This window comes from Micropterus dolomieu, linkage group LG04, assembly GCF_021292245.1.
Source record: "Micropterus dolomieu isolate WLL.071019.BEF.003 ecotype Adirondacks linkage group LG04, ASM2129224v1, whole genome shotgun sequence".
NCBI lineage: Eukaryota > Metazoa > Chordata > Actinopteri > Centrarchiformes > Centrarchidae > Micropterus > Micropterus dolomieu.
Window position 1 is genome coordinate 23,483,702 of NC_060153.1, and position 24,051 is coordinate 23,507,752.

A 24,051-nucleotide genomic window follows, 5' to 3' on the forward strand; every position below is an offset into this window, starting at 1 on the left:
GGATGATTATGGAAAAGTCAGAAACCAAAAGAGATGGAGAGACATAATTTTTCTTATTAAAATTGTTCATTTGAATATCAAGCAAATATTCAGCAGAGCCACAGAGGCAGTGCTGGCTAGAGAAATAGAAGAGCACTGGGGAGCAGTAAGATGCTTTGAACTGAGTTTTGGCTCCTATTGAAGAACTTTAAAGACAGAGCTGAATCACTAGAAAAACAGATGAAAGAAAAACAAAAATGGTGAATAGGTGAGAAAAAGACAAAAGGTAATCTGGTGAAAATAGGGAATAGAGACATGGAGGATACTGAGCCTCAGTAGAAACAGAAACAGGTGTGACGGAAGCAACAAGACAAGTAGGCTAAAGAACTTTCCTCCATCATAGCATCAGATTTTGTTTTGAGTATTTCTTTTAAAGACCAATTCCACTTACCTCCTATATATAAGTTAATTATTAACACAGGAGAAAAGGATGGTGTTTCATATTACTGAGAATATTACTAACAGAATTTATTTCAGATGTTTATAGACTTACATAAGCCAAAACAATGAATTTATATGGTTTTAAGTGTAAATATGCTGTTTGATTCATCAGATCATAAATGAACCTGTTGCAGCTGCTTCAGAGACAAAATGTGACACGGAGTGCCTCACATCAATGGGATGAATAAGCCGTAATATTTTCTTAGAAATACCTTTTATATGAACGGAAATCACCCTTTTGAATGACCTGTTCCACCCAAGGCTAGAATGAAGCAATTGGTCCCTGAGTATAAAACCTGCACTTCTTAAAATAAAACACTCAACAATCCACAACTACTGTTTGAGAGAAGAATTTGAACGAGGGAAACGGCTAAATGCCTCCTCAGGGGGAAAAAAATGCACTGGATAGACACTGTACTGCACACCATTAATACTTTCCAGAATTAAAGTGATGCAAACTGAAAATGTGCATTCAGTTTACAGGGACTGGAAAACAGGTAAATCCTTTTCAACTCAATAAACATGGACACCATACTATGTTTAATATATCCTTTATTTTTATTACACAAAATTTCAGTAAAAACTCTTATGAAGTAGAAAGACAAATTTCCCTGTCAGTAGTTTGCTCCAGCTGTAGGGCTGCCCCCGACTAGATCATCTCATGTGTTGGCTAATGAATCAGTCAATCTGCTGAACACGCCTGTAAAACCACATTGTTGTTGTTGCTCTCCTGCAAATTATTACAGTCACATCCTTTAAATTAAGTTTATGATAAAAGATGAAATATTTGTTAATATTCTATTAATGCCGGGTTATGTGAACCGCTCCTAGTGAATAACTTATAAAAGATAAGAAACAATTCCTTAAAACAATCAACCATGTTTGGTCATCCACCCTTAGCTGATTACATAGGTGTGGGGGGGCTGCCCCAACCTGCGCTCTCTCTCTCTGGCAGAGGCCGCCATATCTCTTTGTTTGTCCACTCCTACTGAATTAGTGCCACGAGAAAGAACGAGCCTGTGTTAACCAACTCTTCACTGAATCTTAACCGTTGGGTCGCAGCGGGAGTACGTTGACAGTATATAGTGTCATAACTACAGCATAGACAGTAGTGTCTGTTACAAAGGCGTTAAGGAAGAAACAGAGCAGTGAGCAAGTGCACCGTGCACGTTGAGCCACCTCTGGCAGTGTTTTCAATTATTACGGTCTTTTTTTTTCCTTTTCTTAAAAAACAAAATAAAGAAAACCAAGCTAAATGATTATCTTCACAAAATAAAATCTCTTTGGCATAGAATACCCACCCAAAAGCATAAACACACAAACACATGCGCACACACAAACTCTCTCACACGCGCACACACACACACTCTTTAAAGGTTCTCTAGCAGAAACCTACAAGCATCGTCACTGTCAGAATTATAAGCAAATGTATGCTTTAAAACAAAGTTGAGCCCTGTTAAGATTACGAGTCCCGTACTCAGTGATAATTGCATATATTACATCGGGCTGGAAGCAGAGGGAATAATCTCTACTGATGACTATATTCTCTTCTTCTTTGTCCCATTATGTTTTATATCAGCTCCTCCTTTTACACCTTTCTTCAACCTGTGGGTCTATAAGAAGAGGAAAAAGACCTGATGAGATCACAAACACAAAGAGAAGCTCTTCCACAGATGGGTGGTTTAAAAGTTATTATATTGTAGACTGTAGGCTTGAAAGGCCCTGAAAATCCACTTTCTTAATCAAGATTCCTTCTATGAGCGATGTGCCCCAACCTGAGCAATTTCTGCCACAGTTCTGTTTTTTTTTTTTACACTTTTATTTCAGAGTTGTGTGTTTTTTCCTGCGCTCTCATTAAGTTAGTTAACACTCTTGTATCATGTACTTGTTGTGTTCAGACATGCTATGGTGACTTGAAAAAATGGCAGTTGTTGGGTTTTTGTTTAAGTTGCCAGGGCATTGTCCCGATTAAATTTTTTTTTTTTTTAAATTCACTTTTAAGCAACATATCCTGATTGGCTGAGGTAACGTTTGCATGTACTCACCTTTAGGTCAGTACTCAGGGTACATTTGTCTGTCGTAGGCCATGCTGCCTTGGTAATCGTCATGCATCATATTTCCGTCCATGCCATCCATGGGAACATCAGCTGCATACCCTCCGTAGCCTTGGAAACCAGCATCCAGCTCTGCAAGAGATTACAACATTTTATTTTTTTACTTGCACCAATAGATTATGTGTCATTTAACTTCCCGTGTACTTGGAGAATTTATTTACTGCTGCTGTCATGATAGTGGCAACAGCTGTATGGAAAGCTTGTGGAAATCATTTAACATTTTAGGCACATTTTTGAAACAAAGTGATCGCAGAGAGGAGAAACTGATCCCTTTTCACCTTAGAGTCTCTCTCCTCTGAGAGACGGAAAATACCAAGGCCATACATGGAGAAAAGTCAAGAGAAAGAAAGGAAGGGAATTAAGAGAAAGACGCAAACACAGACAAGGAAACGCCAGGAAGGAGATTGATGGAGAGAAAACCTTTTAGATTTTTCTGTGACGAATAAGAAGTGATGTATCGAGATAAAGGATTCAAGAAAAAAAACAAAGAAAAGGCAAAGGCTGAATGACAAACAATCAGGCACTGAAGTGACGTATTCTGTATTCTGTTCGTATGTACATTTGTGACTGATTTGAAGACAACATGAAAGTAAGAAAGAATTAAAAATCAATGCAGGTTACACCTGTGCTGCTCCAGTCACTGAATAACCATTTTTTAACTATAAATACTATTTTCAGCAGGGAGGCAACCTGTTAGCAACCTGAGTAAAGCATTTTAACACTGTGGTCGCTCCCTGTGGTGGAGTGACCCAGTGTTGAGGAATGTGCTGTATGTGCACATTTCAGCCATAGTTACTCACCATCTGGATAGGGTCCATCCATGGGGACACTATTGTGGGCCTGCAAAGAAGTCGCAAGAGGGCAATTTTCAAATAAAGCCAATACTTTTATATAGAAAGCCTATTAATAGTCCTTAAGGTATTATTAACAATCATATAATCAAGTTTCTTAAAAACCAATTGCTTTCCAAAATGTATAACTGCTATGATATAAAGGAGCAGAGATGAATAAAATCCCAGGGAGTTATAGAATAAAAAAAAAAATGTCTTAAAAAAATAAAGAAATAATAATAATAATCATTTTGTTCAGGTGTCGTGTTCTGGCAGTGGAGGGCGCCAGACACTCACCATCTCCCAGGCAGCGGGGTCGTGTTTGAACAGAGAGTGTGTGAGCTCCACGGACACTCGCTTCTTATAGTCGGAGTTTTTATCCTCGGAGATGCGGAAGAGCACAGCTGCAGCGTAAGTAGCTGAGGGGGAAAGAAGTGTTGACTGTGAGACTATTGAAAGAGAAACAGTATGGACTGCACCTGAGGTTAAACTTTCAAGGATAAAGTAAAAGTGAAAACACAATAGTGTTAGTGCCAACGCCAATTACTGCATGTGTGATTCGTAGATTTAAAATAATTATATATCTATCTATCTATCTATCTATCTATATATATCTATCTCTCTCTCTATCTATCTCCCTGATGTATTATTATTTACGGCATCGATTATAAAAGATATAACGTGTGGAATTAACATATCTCTGCATGTGTGTTAATGAGCCTTGTTTAATTTAACCATGGTACATGCATATGTAAATGTAATATAAGACATACTTTCAGATAGCTAAGCCTGATGATTTAAAATTTAATAAAAAGCCACTTAACACATTTCCCTTAAATGTGACCAGCAAAACAGTGTCATGAGGAAAAATAACGACCTAAAAAGGCAAATTAGTTTAATATTTTGGGGGGAAAAAAAAAAACAAAAAAACTTATTCACTTCCTTGCCAAGAGTTAGATGAGAAGATTGAGTACCCTCTCATGTTGGTATGCAACATATGAAGCCGGAGCGGCCAGTTAGCTTAGCTTAGCATAAAGACTAGATACGGAAACAGCTAGCCTGGCTTTGTCCAGCACCAGCATCTCCAAAGCCAAATAATTAACATGGTATATCTTCTAGCTTTTGTGTGGATCATGCTAAGCTAACCTGCTGCTGGCATATTTACCGTCCAGACATGAGTGGTATCAATCTTCTCATTTAACCCTTAGCAAGAAACTAACAATACCATAACAGAATAACATTATTAGTATGATAAAATATGTAATAGAAGAAGACATGAGTAGCTATTTCTAGACTTCTTTAGTATCTTTCAGTTACTATAAAACAGTTTAACTCATAATTTTATCACACTCTTTAAATGTAGGCTGCAATATGTCATTCTGAAATGTAGAGGAGTAAAAGTATACAGTCTTGCAAAATGGACATGGTCATGTAGAGTGAAGTACCTGGAAACTGCACTTACAGTAAGTAAAGCACTTGAGTAAATTGTCTTTGTTACTTTCCAACTATGACTCAATGCTACATTACGGTAAGCTAATCGCAGTGCATTATCTGGATGTCCTACCAATGCCCTCGTTGTTGGAGTGCAACAGCTCCATCAGCGGAGCCGACGCTCCCTCGCTGTCGATGACCTCAGCTGACGGTTTGTCCAGGGCCAGCTCACACAGGACGCCCGCCGCCACACGCTTCACGTTGTCCACTGGAGAGTAGAGGAGCTGGAGAAGGGGAGGAAGAAAATTGGTTAAAATAAAACAAACATAATGAAGTTAATTAGCAAGACAAGAGAGTGTGAGTCAGTTTCCTCCGTTACCTGAACTAACAGAGGAATGGTCTGTAGGTTGGCGATCTCTGCTCTGTTGATGGGATCTCTGGCCAGGATGTGCAGTGCTCCTGTGCAGCCCTCCACAATCTCCTCCATCCTCACTCCATCCTGAGGAGAAGGACAAAAAAACCAGAATAAATGTGACTTGAGGATACAGAACTTCATAAATCATTCACGACTACTACTAATTAGTAGTACAACTACTAATTTCCGCAACCCCTTAAACCCACACATAGTTCATAAGTGGCTTTAAGCATCCTTTCATCCTCTCATGTACCTGGTACGTCTGCTGCGTGGATGAACCATGTTTCTGGGCGTCCTGGTGGGATTTGATCAGCAGGTTGACCAGACGGGGGATCGCTCCGGCGTCCCTTAGAGGGGCCTGGTTTTCTGGGCAAAGGGCCAGGTTGCGGATCAGGCCAACCACAGCCTTCAGACGGGGAGGAGAGGCAAAGATACGGTCATGATGCTGCTTACTTTTATTGGTGAGCAAGTAAAACAAGGCTGACAAACAACTTCAAGCTTCTCCATTAGGCATATGAAATGGTATTATTCCCCCCTAAAGCCTGGTCTTGTAAAACATACTGTTCCTGCGGTCATGTGCATTTCATGCTCTTTCAGGCTGACTGAGACTCTGGCCTTCTGCCGGATCTGCCATCCCCTCTCTCCATCTGTCTAGTGCTCCCCAGTCTCTCTCTTTGGACCAAACCCATTAACTCCTCAATGTGTTTTCTTCACAGTCCTTAACTTACATTCACTCAAACCACCTGCTTTCAATCTACACTTTCCTGTTTGGAGTCCTTCCCACCATCTTTCCCTCGTCTTAGTAGGACTACACTCATCTCCAACCTATGGGCTCACCTAAGGGCCTGTAAGAGTTTAAGCATATGAAATCATGTTTATTTCAAAGACTGTGGTTGCACATCACTCTATGTAAATTGGTGAAACAAAAAATAAGTTAATGATTATGTGATTTCTGAACATAATTCCACAAGCTCACTATCCCTCCACCCTTCTCTCCATCACTCCCTCCTCTCTACCTTGATGACAGGCCAGTAGTAGGGCTGGTTGAGCAGCTTGACGATGGCGGGGATGCCGTAGTGGTTCCTCACAGCATTCTGCGCCAGCTCAGCCTGTTGGTGGCGTGAAGTGAGGTGGCGCAGAGCGCAAACGGCCGGTTCAGTCACATCCTCCTTCTCAGAGGCACGCAATATGGCGTGGATCAGTGCCTCCACGCCGTTGCTCTGGGCAACCAGTGATTTATTGTGGGCATTGTTGCATGTGAGGTTTGACAGGATGCCGGTGGCGCAGGTAAGCATGTTGAGGTCGTCTGAACTAAGCAGGCCAACCAGCACCTGCAGCAGGCTGTCCATACCCTCCTGGAATCAAGAAGAGAATGAGTTCAGACAGTTACTCAAAGAGAAATAAAAAAAATACCTGAATTTCTGGAAGAGGAGAAGAAAAGAGTGAGTGTGGACCCCGACCTGCTTGGTAGCAGCATCAGACAGGTTCCTGAGCGTCCACAGACAGTTCTGCATCAGACGCTGGCTGGAGCCTGTGAGGTGTTTACCCAGGGCTTGCATCCCACCTGCAGGGAACAGAGAAGTTAGGTCGTTCATCTCTCAGCAACATCTCATAAATTGCTGTCATGTAGCTATGCAGTTGACAAGATGCCATTAGTCACAGCTGAGATAACAACAAATTGACACACCTGTGTGACTACCTTGTATACACAGGTGGGTGCTCACACAGAACACATATATTACATACCGGCATCTACAATAGCGGGTTTGTTGCTGGGGCACACAGACAGGACTTTGAGCACACGGCTTGTGGTCCACAGCAGCTTCTCATAGTTGTAGTTTCTCATGATGTGAACTAGACCCTCGGGGCCCCCGTTGGCAAGGATGATCAGCTGTGAGAGAGAGAGAGAAGGACTGTGTGAGTATATAAAGTGCAGATGGAGTGAAAGTTCTCTTTTTTTAACACTCAGGATCCTTTTCTAAAGAAACACTTCTGGTTTACAATGTACAACACAAAGCTGTGACCTGTCCAGGCAGATAAACGCCAGTTAATCCTCACTCATTTTACTATTCTCAATAAAGAATCACACCCATACCCTCACTGTGCCAGCACCTGAACAACTCTGTTCACATGCCACACCCAAAACAAAACACATGCACAGACAAGCTCGACAACTTAAACAGTCTCAAATTACAGTACTTGGCTGGAACGAAGCGAACCTGCCATTGTATTAAGTGCACTGACAATTACACACACACCTTGCTCTCCTGGTTGCCATAGGACAGCAGCTGCAGACAGTCTGTGGTGATGGCCAGGAACTTGGGGTTGCTCTTCTTCAGAAGGGGAACCATCTTCTGCAGGCCGTCAGCCAGACGAACCGCCATCTTAGCTCCTTCCTGGTGCAGCAGCAGGTTGTGGAGTGTGGTGATGGCATAGAAGAGCACAGACTCCATGGGAGAGCTAAGGGGGACAAATGGGTGGGTTAAGTGTGTCCATTGGATGTGTTCCCTGTTCTCAGTACATGTCAAGTGATATTGTAAGTAATTTTGCTGTGCTTAATGTGCTTAAATTAGAACTGATGGCAGGAACAATATGATTTTCCAGCAGAGAAAAAGTGGGGTTTGCTATTTTCTAAAACTATTTCAGTGTTTTAGGGTTGATGTCCCTTTCATACAACTAACTAATACATAAAATTTTCCCAACATATTTAAGCAACTGAGACAACAACCAGGATTTAATCATAAGTTATGTCCCTTTCTCTCATCTGAAAGTACCTGAGCATGCGGACCAAAGCAGGGATGCCTCCAGACTTGAAGATCGAGAGCAGGCCCTCTCTCTGGTGAGACAGGTTGTGGAGGATGCTGGCTGTGGCTCGTGCTGTCTCCATGTCGCTTGTGTTCTGCATCACCCGCACCACCGCTGCCACCATCTGAGGGGACTGCATCAGCGCACGCCGCGACGCCTCCTTGCGCGTAAGCTGGTTGACAATCTGGGCTGCCTTGCTGACCACCACCTGATGAGAAATGAAAGGGTTAAGGAAAAGTAAATACAAGATACCAGATGTTAAAGTTCAAGACAATGGCTTCAAATTACCATTACTTTTCAAACCCCCAAAACAGAGAAACACAGCAAATAAAAGCTGGGACCAGTAAGTGGCATTTTTTCTTGATAAATGGCTTAATTCATTATGAAAATAGATAGAAGACACCGTGAGTTTATTTATTTTCATAAAGATATCAGGTTTTGTCCAACAGTAATAACTCAATATAATTATGTCATAAGATCCTTAATGATGTATCCAATACTGTTAACAGCAAACATTACTAAAATACTGTAATTCAGACTGCGTGCGTGCTTCTACGTTCATCACCTGGTCTTCATCATTGAGCAATTTGGTGAGTTCAGGCACGGCACGTGTGGCCAGCTCGGCGTCGTCCTGGTAGTTGATCAGATGGATGATGGCTGTCTTGAGCATCTGGGAGGGCTCGGCCAACCGCTGGACGTTGGTCATCTGGGACGAGTCTGTCTGAGTCGACAAGATGGTAGTGCCTCCCTCCAGCGTCTCTGGGAACATCGCAGCCCGCACCCGCTGGGCTCTGGTCATAGTGTACTGGGTATCCAGGTCTATCAAGAAGCGAGAAGATGAAGATGACAGGCCACATGTAATTAAGGCAAAAGCTATAGTATATATGCATATTGGCTGGTCTGGCCATTGCTTGTCGTCTTACCGGGCTCTTCCCTTGTGACAGTGGTAGTCATGGTGTAGTGCTTGGAGGTGGTATACTCGCCGTCGTCATCTCTGACTGTGGTGGCTCCAGACTGGATGCCTGAGTCTAAGCCATACATTGTCTGCTGCCACTCTGCCACCTTCACCACACCACCGTCAGCCTCACTCACTGCCAAGCACAGAGAGAGGAATTGTGGGATGTCAGAGGTGTTGGACCCATGTCATTATCTTATTTACAAGTTTGATAAAGATGGAGTGATGGGTGGTGCCCTGCTATTATATTTTATTCCAATATTTACCAACAATAAAAAACAAAGTGTGTGTTTTGCCACTATTTTTCTCCCCTGTGGACCAGTGTTTTTCTTCTATGCCACATAAAAAAGGAACCCTTTAATAGAAGTAACCTTTAGTTATCGCTTGTGTTAAGGAAGTGACCTCAAAATAAATACATACAATAACAATAGATGGAAGTAGGAAAGGTCATGATCAAAATGTTCAACAGTTTCCTTGAAATGTATCGCAGAATGAGGTAAGAAAGACCAAAGTGAACATAAAAATGGACAAGCTAAATATAAAAAAAAAAAAAACAGCAGAAAATCACTAGATTATTATAGTTGGCAGAATTTCAATAAAATGCATAAAAATGTTTAAAAGCAAGAGCTGAATTGAGAATTACTCACTGCGCATTGCCATCCTTGCCTCCCGTTATCAAAACAACGATGGAGCAAACCTAAAAAACACAAAGAAAGCCAAAGTCAACATTTCTGCCGCTATAATGATGATGATCAACTTTAGTGGCTCTTTCCATGAATTAATAAATATCACAGCGAGGCCTCTGCTCTCTTGCACAAGGCTGTCATTGAGATTTTATATTCCACCAGAGTATGACAGCTCACAAGAGCCGTGCACCCTGACCTGAAAATGACAACACAGAGCAGCTCATGGGGGTGGGAGGGTGAAGTGGGCGGAGACACAGCTATAAGTCAGGAATGCTAGCCAGCCCAAGTGACCTTTCACCTCGGGCCTCCACCCATACAGCCGTGGGAGCAGCCTGCTGCTGACGCATGGCAATCAGGAACCTGCTCGTCAGGTTTTGACTCCACTGAGCGTGCGCATGTCACACACACACACACACACACACACACACACACACACACACACACACACACACACACGCCTAAACCTCCAAGAAAATGCCTGCAGCTTGTCTTTAAATTTTGTTTGTCTTAATTTTAAATAGTACTACATACCATTTGTAACACTTACTTGCCTTCTGGGTCACATTAAATAGGTTTCTAGTAATCTGAAATCCTAAGGCATGTTGTGTGCTATAGTTTTATTTTCACAGTGCTCCAGATTGCATAACTGACATGCTTACTTGTTGGTGCGTGTTTGTTCGACACCACCTATTATCTTGAATTCCTAATAAAAAAAAAAAAAAAAATCATTCTTCTCGCTACATTTACTCAGGTATTCAGTCCGCACATCTTCGTGTTTTTCATAGTGAAATAATCATTTTTATTCTGTGCTTACATAAAAAAGTAAGCATAAATGTCAATACTGGGTTGTCCATGCCAGACTTTTTAAAAGAGTTTATGAAAAGAAGCAAATGCATTTTACTTCCTTTCAGAACAACAATATGGGACTCTCAAAAATTACATCTAACATTCATGAAATATCCATGTAACTAAATTTGATTTTGTCGTATTTGTCAGATTTCCTTCCTTATTATAAATTGTAATTTGTAATCTTAAAATGAAGACTACAATACAGACAGTCCTTCAAAATTTCCTTGTTTTGAGGCTCCACAGAACCAAAAATAACCACAATTCATGTTTCTACAGCCCGAATGTTACCCACCACAGAAATCCTCTTCATCACAGACAAATCTGCATCCATAATAGCTGCCTGCCACTGCATGTGACATATGACCGACACAGTACAATGCATTCACTATGCTGGTTACAAGTGTTTACAGACGTCTGATAGGATTCTTTGCTGAGCACATTGCAGGGGTGCATTGTGCTTTTGCATGTGTGTGTCTGTACATGTAAGAGTGTGTTAGCGGATTTCTGCCGGCGCTGCAGATGCACTGAAACTACCGGGGGGTGTTCTACACACAGCAAAGTCAACAAATAGAGGCTTCAACTGACAAAAAGAGGGGAAATTATTGCCATCCTTGAGGCTCTTTTGTACGACAGCTGGTTATAGCTTGATGCTATGCTTATCTTCCGTCTTTACTACTAATGAAACAAGTCTGGGCTAAAAGCCCCAATCTCAAGCTGCTGTGTTGGCACAAAATGAGCTATAAACCCCTAAATTACCACGTTTACCTCTGCTCACACTTGATGAAACAAATTCATACTAGCAAAACTTAACAATGTAATAAGGATGTGTTGTTGTTGATGTCGTTTTAGTCCCTCAGAACTATACCACTTTTTCCTCCCCTAGGCATCATGTTGTGTGTGGGGGATTTGTCTGAAGAAACAGACAATAGTATGCGAGCCCCAGTAATTTTTTTTTCCTACTACTGCATGTTATTCATTAGTGTATGTCCTTAGTTTTCGCTCTTTGGCACTTTAATCGACTAGCAAAACATTTGCAAGTATCCAAATATTTTTTGGGGCATGCATGTGTCAAATGCAGAATACTTTCACCTGTAGATATGCTTATCTGATGCTCATCTTCACAGGGAGCAGCAGATCAGTTAGTTTCAGCTATGTCAGTCTGGCATGAGATCATGCAGGACCAGGCCCGAAAGGGCCGTCTGTGCTTGCAGCTACATGCTACTTCACAGCTTATGCACTGACTCACCAGAGCACAGACTGAAACTATGCTGACAAGGCGTGGCCTCTTTTTAAACACAAGTATGGGAAGCCTGTATGCCAAGATGGTAAGCAACTACTGGCTATCTATGCATTGATCAATATAGAAATGGGAATAAATTGCCATAAACTAGACACACGTCAGCTTTAAGTTCTACATATTTCAAAGGGCTTTAAAAACAAACGAACTACAAAACAAAGCCCACGTGACTTTGTTTTAAGCATGTACACCATGTCCCCACTGTTCTCTGTAAATCAGGGACAGTGTTTGTGTAGTCTTTGTTTTCCTGGGCGAGGCAGTGGGTTCAGCCAACTGTTGCAATGCTGGGACACGCCCCGCATATTGCCTAGGTAACCGAAACTCTGTGGGGGTTTTATCTGCTGTCCCATTTGATGTCTGAAGCTATGCTTACTTGTTTACTGATAAGTGTCGTTTGCCTCTTGGGTTTTCTCATAACTGTTTTGGTGTTTTTCTTCTGGGTTTTCCCTTCCCCACAATGCTCACAACCATAGTATGAGCCAAGAAATTCTAAGAAAATCCTAGAAAGTTTTATTTAAAATATTATACAGCATAGATAAACTAAAGGTCAGCATAAAAACTTTGTACTGAGGCTTATCTGCTGATCCCTCCCCCATTGTTCATTGTAGATTGTATAGTGTACCTCTGATTGGACATTGCTCTCTTCCAGTTAATGAATGACACATCCTTTCACTCTCACTGTACCTTGCTTTGTCACCACGATGACCACAATCATCCATCCACCCACCCACACAAACACACAGTAACATGGAAGCCACACTTTTTACTCAGGAAAACATCTCACACCCATCAACCTCCCACTATCTTGTTAGGCAACAGCCTCTGTCGATGACTTAAGTGGGCTTCTTCCAACCCCTCCCCCCTCAAAAAAAAAAAACCCTAGCACAGTAAAACCAGGAATGCGGATCAGTGAAGGCTGCCAGTGAACAAGTTGCAACAGAAAAGCTGAGATGGATACTGTTAGCACCCCTGAAATGCTAGTGTGACATTCCACGCTAATGTTGTATATTCAATCTGTTCTGTGTCTACGTGTAAATCTTGTGCTGAAAGTGCACACTTATTTACTCCGCCACAAAACATCTGAACATCTTATTTCATGACTCACTCATAAATTGCTGAAACTAACAAATACTATGACGACATGAACACTGTGACAAAGGATGAGCCCCAGGCTTGTGAGACAGGGAGTGTCTCCCCAGCAGTGACAGGCTCACAAGAAGGGTGTGGCGGCACAGTGTATGGGTGCATGAGTGAACTGGGCGAGGCTGAATACACCTAATGGCCAGAGGGGCTAAACTGTAGATCTGATACTTCATTTCTTCTCAGTATATCCTGCCATTAATTAACAAGCTATGTAGTTACAAACTCACTATGGATATGAAAAACATTCTAGCTGGCTAGATTTTGACTTTGTTAGCCTAAGCTCCTCTTTGAATCACAGCAGGAACGAATCAGGTCAGGGAAGAGGCCCAGTGGGGCTGGAGATGTAGTCTGGTCGTACTCCAGAGTGGCTCCTCACATAAATTACAGAGTTTGCAGTGATTTGTTATTTAGCCTCATGCCTTTTTGGCAGGCAGGGGCGTAAATAACATGCCAACGGGCCTTTGCCGTCCACTCTGCTTTTACATGCGTGCTTGAGAAGATTAAGCTTGCAAAATTAGTATCAAGTGTAAAGGCATTGAAATATTTGAACTCTTGCCAAGAGTTAGGTGAGAAGATTGATACCACTCCGACATGAGAGAGAAAGTGAATGAGGATATTCCCAAAATGCCGAGCCATTCCTTTAGAGGGTAACTTTGGTATTTTTCAACCTGGACCCTATTTTCCCCACACGTCTGTGAGACCTTCCTGGGACAATTTTACCTCACTGAACACAGGAGGAGTTGCTGGTCTACCTCTGCCTCGATCGGTTAGTTTGTGTTATTGTGTGATTTTGGGGTTTTGTTTTAACCCTTAAAACACCACAATTACACAAATAAATTAACAAACTGAGGCAGAGGTAGACCAGCAATTACTTTCTTCAGTGAGGTAAAATTACTATTTTATCATTGGAGTCTGGTAGATTTAATAAGAGCAAAATAGTGACCGTTTCTAGTTTAACAAAAATGATCTTACTCTTTAATAGAATGGTCCATCTCTGTAGAGGTTGTCAGATTGTAATTGTAATAACAATATGAGCCTGTCTGTGGCAAAAACAAGCACTTTAGTGGATGTATTTTGACGGGGCGTTCGCTCAATACTAGACCAATTTAAAAAAAAATGTTGCCTTAATTAATCACACCGACACAAAAACACAGGAAAATAATGTCCAGGTTGAAAAAGACCTAAGATACCCTATAAAAGGGTCGCACTTTTTGTGGACGGAATTTTGATGGGTGCAATTGCACGAAAGGAAAATGTTGCAGCCACTGCAGCAGATTTGCGGTTAATGTATTTCAAAACTTAACCTATAACTACTAGTCATTTCAACCCCAAAATGTGAAAATAGGGCCCAGTTTTAAAAATACCAAAATAACCATTTAAATCACTACTTGAGAAAAAAAAAACCAAATTTCTTTTGTTTATTTTTATATTAAATTGTACATTCTCATGGCTGTTAGAACATTACGGCTTTGTCGTAGAAACTTAACCTCATCTGGTAGTCTGTGATTATTAACAGGCTTGCTAATGTCATGCTTAGACGGACACACAAATAAAGCAGATTATGTTCCCACACATCTGTAAAGCTTCCTGCACCATCTGCACAGATCAACTATTCGACATATAGTCCCCCCCCCCCCATGGCAGCCAGATGAGCCTTCAATGTGCTCTCTGCATGTCTTCTCCACAGAGTCTAGATTCAGCTGTCCCAATGGGATACACCTTAAGACCACCACAAAACTTCCTGGTCCCAAAACCACACAACACTAGCCGTTATGGCAGTGTAATGGAGGCAGCAGGGGCTAACTGGATAGCTGTTTGTTATAAATCAATAAGGAAGGATGTGAAGTGATGCACAGCTAATGGATTTATTGTGGTGGGTGACAGGAAGTGGTGGTCAACATGATCTGACTCACCATCACTGCTGGGCTGTCTGGTCAGACAGGGGAAGTTCATTAGGAGAAGCTGTACGCTCACAACTGTCCCTACATACGCTGTATCACGTCATGCGTTCAGAAAGAACACGTTTTCAAAGTCCACATTTTGTAAAAGCGCTCACTCTTTGAGAGAGAGCATTTGTCAATTGTCTGTAACAAGCAGTTGATAAAATCCAGACCATAGCAACGCTGGCATGCCAAGAGCCACAGAGAAGGAACAGACAATGAGATACTGCTGGTGTGCACTTGAGCAACACACTAAGTGAAATTGTCTAAACGTGGCAGATACAGCACAGCATGCTCCCCTTCCTGGCCTGATCTGGAAACATTCCCAACAACACAGTCGACCACAGTCAGCACGCCGATGAATAAAATAAACAGCAGAATGGATAAAGGCCCTAGATCTGTCAGTTGATTTATTGCAGCTACTTTAATGAGTTGAATTAAGCCAGTGGATGCAGAATAGTGTCTGTAAACTTGTGTGTGTGTGTGTGTGTGTGTGTGTGTGTGTGTGTGTGTTGTGTAGTTGTTTACTCCCTGTGGGATCTCTCTGTAAATCAAAGGAAATGTGAGCAGTCTCAGAGGAGGTGCCCGATTGCAGAGCAGGATCAGATTACACAAAGCTGATAAAGAAGGAGGGAACAAGTAAAAAGGCGTGTACCCTGTGTGGCAATAAACCCTCATTAGCAAAGCATCAAAGTTCATAAAATGGTCCATTACATTGTAGGAGGTATGTCCAAAGATTGTCTTCCATATCAGGAGAACAATACATCATAAAAGATCTCCCAAGTATTCTTATAGAAATTAAGTATTTGAACATTTGATGCCCTGTTACCTGGTTTTTGGGTGAAGAAAGTGTTTTTAGGGCAATGGTTTGTCTTTGGCCTTACAGTTAGTCTAGACGTGGCCCTCTCTCCATGTTGTTTGGTTGACGATAGGAAAGAAGAGGATGAACTAAGTCTCTGATACAGCACAGAGAGCCTCTGTGTTACTTTGTTTGGGGTAGAGAGGAAAAGAGTAGCCGCATTGTCCCATTGACTGCTGTTAGAGTGAAAAGGAAACCGGGTCTCAAGTGTCCCCACTGGATGCAACCAAAAAGGCTGAAGCACATCAACATGGCTCTGTGTGTTCACTGGCCAAGTTTGGTGGCCAACGCTGCATCCAAAGCCCTGCCTGACAGGGAGTTATTTCTTGAACTGCCACTGCTACGCATCGGTGTGCGGCTGTGCACTGAGGCGATGTGACAGATGATTAATTTTTCAGGGAGATTAGAGGCACAAGGGAGTGGGAGGGGGGGGGGGGTGCTTTGGAGAGCAGGGCAAAAGTCTAAAGGGACCCAAAAGAATAGAGCGCTCCTCTGGAGCCAGTTCAAGTTCACAGTTTGTTTACCTTTATGAAAACCACAACCAAAATAAAAGAATTACATAAAATCCAAATATCTGAAGAGTGAAGTCTAGCACTATTAAAAATTGAGTGGCTTACTCTGACAGTCATGTCATTTGTTTCATATACTGCGGCTGTCATAATAACCTCCAAAATGTCAACTTTTAAAGGAACAAAAAAGAAATGAAAAAAGAAGAATAACAGCCTTGATTGTCTAAAACGCCCATGCATTTTTCAGTTTATCCAGTGTTTTGTAAAGTATTCAGAGGCCCCAGGGTTGCACAACTTTCTTAACCCAGAAGAGCATGACATCCATCAAAAGCAGTGAAACAGAGAAAATAACAACAACAAAAAAAGTTAGTTATGAGATTTTCACACAACAGTGACGATATGCAAAATTAACCTCCTTGTGAGATGTTGCGCATCCAACAAGTCAAGCTTCCCTGGTGATATCCAACCACGCCCTTACTGTCCTCAATCTCTCATAGAAGTGTAATTAAGGGACAGGGAGGAGGAGAAAAACAGACACCACAGGACTCATCAGAGTCACTATGCTGAGAAGTACAACTCAGCCAAATCATCCAACTGTGAAAACTTTATCTTTTGAGTCACTGCTGGAATCTAGTTCACTCCCTCCCTGCTTGGATGGCAGGAATTAAAAAATTATCAATGGTTATGCATTTATGAAGAAAACAGTAGGGTTCAGAAATTTCAAGCATGTTGTTAAACTGGGTGTTTTGAGGAGAGCTTTGATAAGAGTTGACTTGAAATCACCAACCTGGCAGACATAAATACAGCTTTTAAGTGTTAGTGATGGAAAGAAACAGCCATTAGGCCTTTGACATTTTATGTAAGGGACATTTTCTTGTCTTCTTTTGTTCTAGCCAAGAGAACTGCTGAAGGTAAATAATTCATTTCAGTGACTGTCATGGGTTCAGCTGGGCAGTGTGAGCTTTACTTGCTCAGCATTATACTACTGTGCTCTGCTAGAAGCTTCTGATTTGATCTTTTGTCAGTCACAGCAGTAATATTTAGATAAATGATTGTTTCTGGATGATCCTGCCAAGTATTTAATTACTGTATTCATCCTAAACAAAAGAGAAATTATTTGGCTTGACTTAATGAAAGCCTCCCCCCCCGTTAAATCTAGTGTTAAGTTGCACCTGCCTGGTTTACCTAGTGAATGATAACCTTCTTGCCATTACGTTTGATCATAACAATAACAATAATAATAATAATAATAATAATAATAATAATAATAATAATAATGGAGCACTGGGTGTCTAGGAGGCAGCAGGGTTGAATACATCTGCTTTGGTTTGATGACAGCATTGTCTGATGAATAGGTCCTCTGAAGTTAACCCCCGTGGAGATTTTGATGCCGTCACACCGCCTCCCTTTTGACTTCAACCATAAAGACCCCTATCGTAGCTGACGGGAAACGTTATCTCTCTGCGTCCCTTTCTCCATGGGAACAGTAAGACACAGAGCAGGTCACACAACGTGCGCCGAGTGGCTGTAACTGAGCCCCTGGAAAGTACTCCGTAAGGCACCACTGAACAGGGGAGAGGTAAACCAGTGAATCCACAGAAAAAGAAATCCTTCAAGCTAAACAAAGAGGTTAGGATATATGCCATACAGTAATCCCCTTTGCAAAGTGTAGACCTATTTATAAACTGAAGGATCTCCTGGCCTCTTGCTCTACAAATGTAGGACAGTATCACGGTATTAAGCAGGAGGGGGGAGATTAGCACCGTGCCACCACAGCTGTAGCTACGAAATCTACAGTAAGTCACCCCCCTACCCCTCCTCCACCCGCCGCCGTCCCACCACCCATCCGCCCTCTTCCCCGAGGGCAGACATGAACAGCTTTCCAACTAGGGTGCTGTCTGCTGCTGCACTACTTGATGACCCAGACCCAGGGCGAGCTCGGTGGAGGCCTGACTGGCAGAAAGTATTGGCACCCGGTCCTTTTCAATCTGACACACATTCAACAACCCCAGCTGGACGCATTAGTCTGGAAACAAGTTGGATGCCACAAACTTGTTTGGCGCCATTTCTTGGTGCTTTGTGATGGTGTTACTTGCAGATAATTCCAACAATAGAACAACAGTAATGTAATGTGATTTTGTGTTTAATGCTCCAAGTTTTGAAGAAAAGCTGTTTAACTTCTAATTCCAAATGTGACCCATGTCAAAGTTGACCTTAACAGATATTAAAGTTGGCAGCGGAGGACACCACAAATTACATAATCGGATAAGAAAAAAGCGGATAAGATAAAAGTCTTTTAAAATGGATGCTGATTTCAGAGGATTTACTCATGAAATCTAATGAAAGAAATGTGTGCACCGGCAGTCACTAAGCAGGATTGAAAAACTGCTGTCCTGTCATGTCCGAACTAAGATAGTGACATCATGGAAGATTTGGAAACACCTGGAGACTTCACTGCTGGTGTGAACAGCGGTGTGGGAGTGGCTGGAAGCTTTAGAAACACCAAGGCATATAATAAGGAATATGATTCATTTTTCACTGTCATTACAGATGTGTGTGAACAAGAACTTACTCCCCCACACACAATTAGCTCATTGTATTATTTACTATTGTTTGAGCTCAGATATTTAAGTTCAGGGCTGCAACTAATGACTATTTTCATTATCAATTAATGTGCTAATCAACCTGGTGGTGTTCAAGATGTCAGAAAACTCTGTTGGTGACATCTTCAAATGTTTTGTCTGAGGGACAGCCCAATAATGTATTCAACTTATAATTGAATTAACATAAAAATTTAAAGTTTATAAAAAGTACTTAAATGATTAATCGATTATAATAATAGCTGCCGATTCATTTTCTGTCTCAGCTCTATTTGAGTTTAGATTTATGAGTTAGCTGGAACAATAAATGCGTTGTTGTTATTTGGCCAACAACGTCCATAAAATTTTATGTGAGAGATTACCACGCTGATACAGATTCTATAACCTCCAAATTTCTTTCTATTAATAGAAAGATATTCTCTACATTAGCAAAAATCCATGGTTCTCTCTTCACCTGCGGACACGCGTATACACGCACGCGCAAACTTGGACACCACTAATGACACTGTGGGACTGTATTGACAAGTGACGTCAAGTTGAATGATCGATAATGGGGCCAAAAACGTCCTTATGTATTGGCAGAACGAGCTCTATGACACGACGGACTGCAAAAACAACCTGTTTAACGTAAAAAGGCGAACTTTTAGGGGGCTGGAGAGGTCCGTGACAACAGCAGCAGGCACAGTGGCCAGTTTGAGGAGGCATGCGGAAATGAATTCCAAATCCAAGGGTGGATTTGCACCAAGGTAAGCGAAAGATGAAAAATGTAAGCAAACATTACCCCACGGAAACACACGCTCACGTAGAAAGCAGGATACGAATTACTCAGCAAGAAGAATGAAGAAACAGGCTACGTCGGAGACAAAGACACTATGAGCAGTTTGGAAACTGTCGGAGAAAGTGAACATACATTCAGTGAGTCTTACCTGTCGAAACACGCGGACACACGCGGGTTTATATTATTCCAGGTCAGCGTTGTTTCCTTCAGGATAGGGACACTTGTCTGTATTTCTCCTCACTTCACTCTCTCCGCTGCTGCTGGTAGTGGCGGCCGACAGTCCTCTGAGCAAAAATTAGTAAAAGAAGCGTCTCCTCAGCCCAGACTCCGCCCTCCTCACCCCGACCCCACCCTGCCACAGCTCCACACGCCGGGACAGGCGTTAGAGCTTGTTTTATTGTTAGGAGGAACTGCAGTCAATCAAATAAACTGAGAATATAAACGACCTTACACAACAGCGCGTATTTTAATGTGAGAGAAAATGTTGAACTTAGTATCACAAACATTTAAGGGACCATAGCCTATGCAATAGATTTACAAAAAAATACAAAAAATATCATTTAAAACTTTATCACACGTCTAAAATGTTTTTACATTTAAATCCGCCATATGGTTGTAAACTATAGCATATAGACAGCCCTTATAGGCTAGTAGCCTATCCTATATGATAAATCAACAGACAAGAGCAAAGTACAACTCGCACTGCAGACATTTTAGTTGAACAAGAAAATATTATCTATCACACACTAACACTAACAGCTTACGGCTCAGTTCGAGTCTAATATAGGCCTATAGTCAAGTATTAAGAACTCTTGAGTGGCTCATGCTGATATAACAATTATGTTCGTGTTTTCATTCGTTATGTTTCTCATTTTAATGAGACTACAAAGACCATTTCGCGCACCTGTGTGACCACACCTTGACTGCAACACGGAACCAGACGACGACGTGAGTCACTGCAGACGGGAAACGATACGCCATCAGAGGGGCTGCCCACGCGAGAGAGAAACAGATTATATCGATTATGTGTATGTTTGTGTCAGACACAATCTTTCCATTTCTTCCATTTCTGACAGTGGTTTGTTCGGAGGTATCGATAGGGAGGGAGAGAATGACATATTTGGAGATGTTTTTTATCATGTGAAAGATAAATACCTACCATGGCATGTTAAAACTTTGTGTCGCATAGTTCTTTAGTGATTTACTGTTGGCATGTAGCTGAAAACTGGATTTTGAAATCAGTGAAATCACAAAAATAAAAGTGACTAGGGCTGCAACTAACAATTCTTTTCAATATCGATCACTGATAACTTTGGCTCACTACTGGTTTAATCAGGCTACATGAGTTTTAAAGCACATGGTAAAAACAGGGTTTAGTTTTGCCTGTGACAGTCCCAGAGTCAGAATATAGTCATAAAAAAAATATAGTTTACAAAGAACTGTAAGGAAGACAAAACGATGCAGATTAGTTCTCCATTTAAGACATAAGGTTCAGAGGTCCCACACTCATGGCTAAACTGATTTTTTTAAATGACTACTACTACATAGCTTTATTGATGGGAGCCCAACTGGGCAAGTGCTTAAGCATCACTGTGACTAATATCTGTGCTCTTCCCTGCACAGGAAAAAAAGGAAAACAAAAACTTGACAACAACAAAGCAATTGAAAAAGTACTGCAGGCAGCAAAGATGTAGGCTATCAGTTTTTTTTCCTCATTTCATTTCAGACCTGTAATGGCAGAAAAAAGAAATGACATCTCTCCACCCATAGACACTGGTGGAGCAGTTAAATGTAAAACAGAAACTTGTCTAGCTGCATATGTGACACCCTTGATGACGGGCTCAGATAGGTCAGGCTGGATACTATGTCCTGCCTAGGGGCATATTGTCACGGCTGTCTCCTATATGGCCATTGTGACAGTCATCATCTGTAGCTCTGAGAATGAAAGAGACAGGGACGGAGGAGGACAAGGCATGCCGGGCCACTGCTGGTTATATAGGCCATTATATTTGTCAGTGAATGTGTGGACTGACAGCCTCGCTTTAAAAAACAGCCTCAGGCCCAAATTACACTCTTGGGTTTGTCTTGTGTTGCTTGAGGGGCTTGATGTTTATTAGACTATTGATTGAATGGAACAGTGCCTTCGTATTGTCATACACTCAAAACTGTTACTTTTCCGGGTATTTTACATGTCTTTGACTTGTTTTCTCAGACATCCTAGTGGAAACAGCGGCAGCAGTGACATGAATGGTGCCTTTGTTTTGAACACAGCAGCGTCTTTATTTCGAAAATTATCCAGGAGTTAAAAGAGTGGGATTCATGTGGGACTTCAGCTCATGCTCACTCTGTCAAAAATACACCTGTCCTTTTGGTTCCAGCAGTCATTCAATATTTAGCTTTTGATGTCCATTTCTTTAATAAAACAGTCGTTTTTATTCAGAAGAATTTCTCTCACTGAGAATATAGGCTGTTTAGATACAGCTTGTATATAAATTCACTTTATCCTCTTTATAGCCGTCTGTTTCTGTAATATGTCACATCGTAGATATATTTAAAAAAGGATGATATACCTCCAAAGAAGTTTTCTGGATATCTTCTAGGCAGGGGTAAAAAAGATGTCTGCGCTGGTGTGTGGCCGACTTGGTTCCTGTAACTTCCCAGCAAACTGACCATGAAACTCACCGTACGCTCCAATCTGTCTTTCACTCTACAGGCACACGCTGATCTGATATCCCTGCTTTACAATACTGGCCTGTTTGGCTCTCTCTGGTCCTCAGCTTCTCACCCCACAGGAAATGGCCCTATTGTCCTTGGAAGAGGAAGTGGCTTGGAGCAGACCAGTAGCTCACTGGATTGATTAAGACTGTGGTAAATTATTAATCATCGGTTCCAAATGGAAGACACACAGACAGTGTAGTGTTGGCTGTCTGCTGAGGAATGTTTTGGAAAACAATGGACAGTAGAGCTGCCGTTGACCACCTGTGGAAGAGAGAGATACTCTGGCACTTCGAGCGTACAGACATGTCTTAGAGGCTATAGCATTTACTATGGGTGGGAGACTTTGATGAGTGTAAAACTGAGCATAACAGAAAATTAAATACAACTAATAAAGGTGTTTTAATTTTACCAGACTCAATCCAAGAGTCACAGGGTTTTCCAAACTGAAGCTGAGCTTGACAGTTTCATTTTTTTGACTTTGGAAACAGCAGACAAAACAATCCCCACTCAAGTCCGATAAAGTTTTTTTGTACCCCATAATATAATTCTATTAATTGTAAACTGAATGTAAACAGCCAGCCACAAAACTTAACAAATAATTGAGCAAGACATCTTTGAACTAGATTACAATGGTGGCCACAATCTATCTGTTCAGACTTTTACCACTAGAGGTAGACAGAGACTCACACAATCAGTGCAGAGCAAGACTGGAGGTTGGGAGGGTGTGCACAGTATGTCTGTGCACATTCTCAGCCTTGGTGGTTGGCTCTCAGGGTTAAAATAGCTCAGCATTTGATCCAGTCACACGTGGGTGCCCTCAACAGTTGGGAATATTCAGATAAAGTAAGAGAGGCAGCTGAAAATAACTAACAATCAGACAGATGTTGTGGAAGGGTGTCTGCTTGAGATATGGAAGGACATCAACACCTCATTTGCTAAATTGTGTGTGTGTGTGTGTGTGTGTGTGTGTATATATATATATATATATATGTATAGTACTTATAGTGATTAACTCCAGCAGTTAGTGACGATGGTTTGGCACCTGACACATACTCTGTGCAAGCTCTATCCTTCTCTGTCTGATAGTACTACCCAAAAATATAACTGCACTGTGTGATGTGATTTCGCTGGCTTAAAATACTTAGCATGTGACCAGTTACTACTATAGAGCCTTGCTTAATTTCCAGGAGTCAATCACCCTCTAATATATATTACAGTAAATATAGGGCAAGTTATAAGACTACAGCTATCATTTTATGTTACTAATAGACATCCCCAGATGGTCAGGTTCATCACAAATGGCTGCCTTTTTAGAAACTCTACTGCTATGTAATAGGGAAAAAAAATGCCTTACTTTGAAGAACTACATGTCCCATGATGCCTCGCTTTCAAGATGACCCAATGGAACACCGAGCAGACCAGCCGTTGTGACAGCTGAGCACCAAGTTTGCTTCAGCAAATTTCAGAGCCGACTACGACTTTGACTAGACACGAATGAAAGAAACATGTAAGTTGAATCTGTTCCCCTTTATGTACCTCTTACTGTCATTTCATAGACTGGTCGGTTGTTCACTTGTCGCATTTGGTGTTTATTAAATCCAGACTCGGTGAGGGGGAATTTCCATAACGCCGCAGGGTGGGA

General features: G+C 41.6%; 1 protein-coding gene across 1 annotated transcript; it reads right to left on the reverse strand.

Annotated features, from left to right (window-relative positions):
- Window positions 1–1,015: 1,015 nt before the first annotated feature.
- On the reverse strand, window positions 1,016–20,654 carry jupa (junction plakoglobin a). The gene is made up of 17 exons (XM_046046938.1): window positions 20,596–20,654; window positions 19,840–19,975; window positions 9,678–9,727; window positions 8,999–9,166; window positions 8,641–8,894; window positions 8,045–8,283; window positions 7,529–7,730; window positions 7,017–7,161; window positions 6,731–6,834; window positions 6,287–6,625; window positions 5,524–5,676; window positions 5,235–5,354; window positions 4,989–5,139; window positions 3,722–3,843; window positions 3,395–3,434; window positions 2,526–2,666; window positions 1,016–2,093 (listed from the first exon to the last, which is right to left on the reverse strand). The coding sequence occupies exons 3-16, from the start codon at window positions 9,688–9,690 to the stop codon at window positions 2,533–2,535; spliced, it is 2,184 nt and encodes a 727-aa protein (XP_045902894.1). The 5' UTR covers window positions 9,691–9,727; window positions 19,840–19,975; window positions 20,596–20,654; the 3' UTR covers window positions 1,016–2,093; window positions 2,526–2,532.
- Between the last annotated feature and the right edge of the window lie 3,397 nt (window positions 20,655–24,051).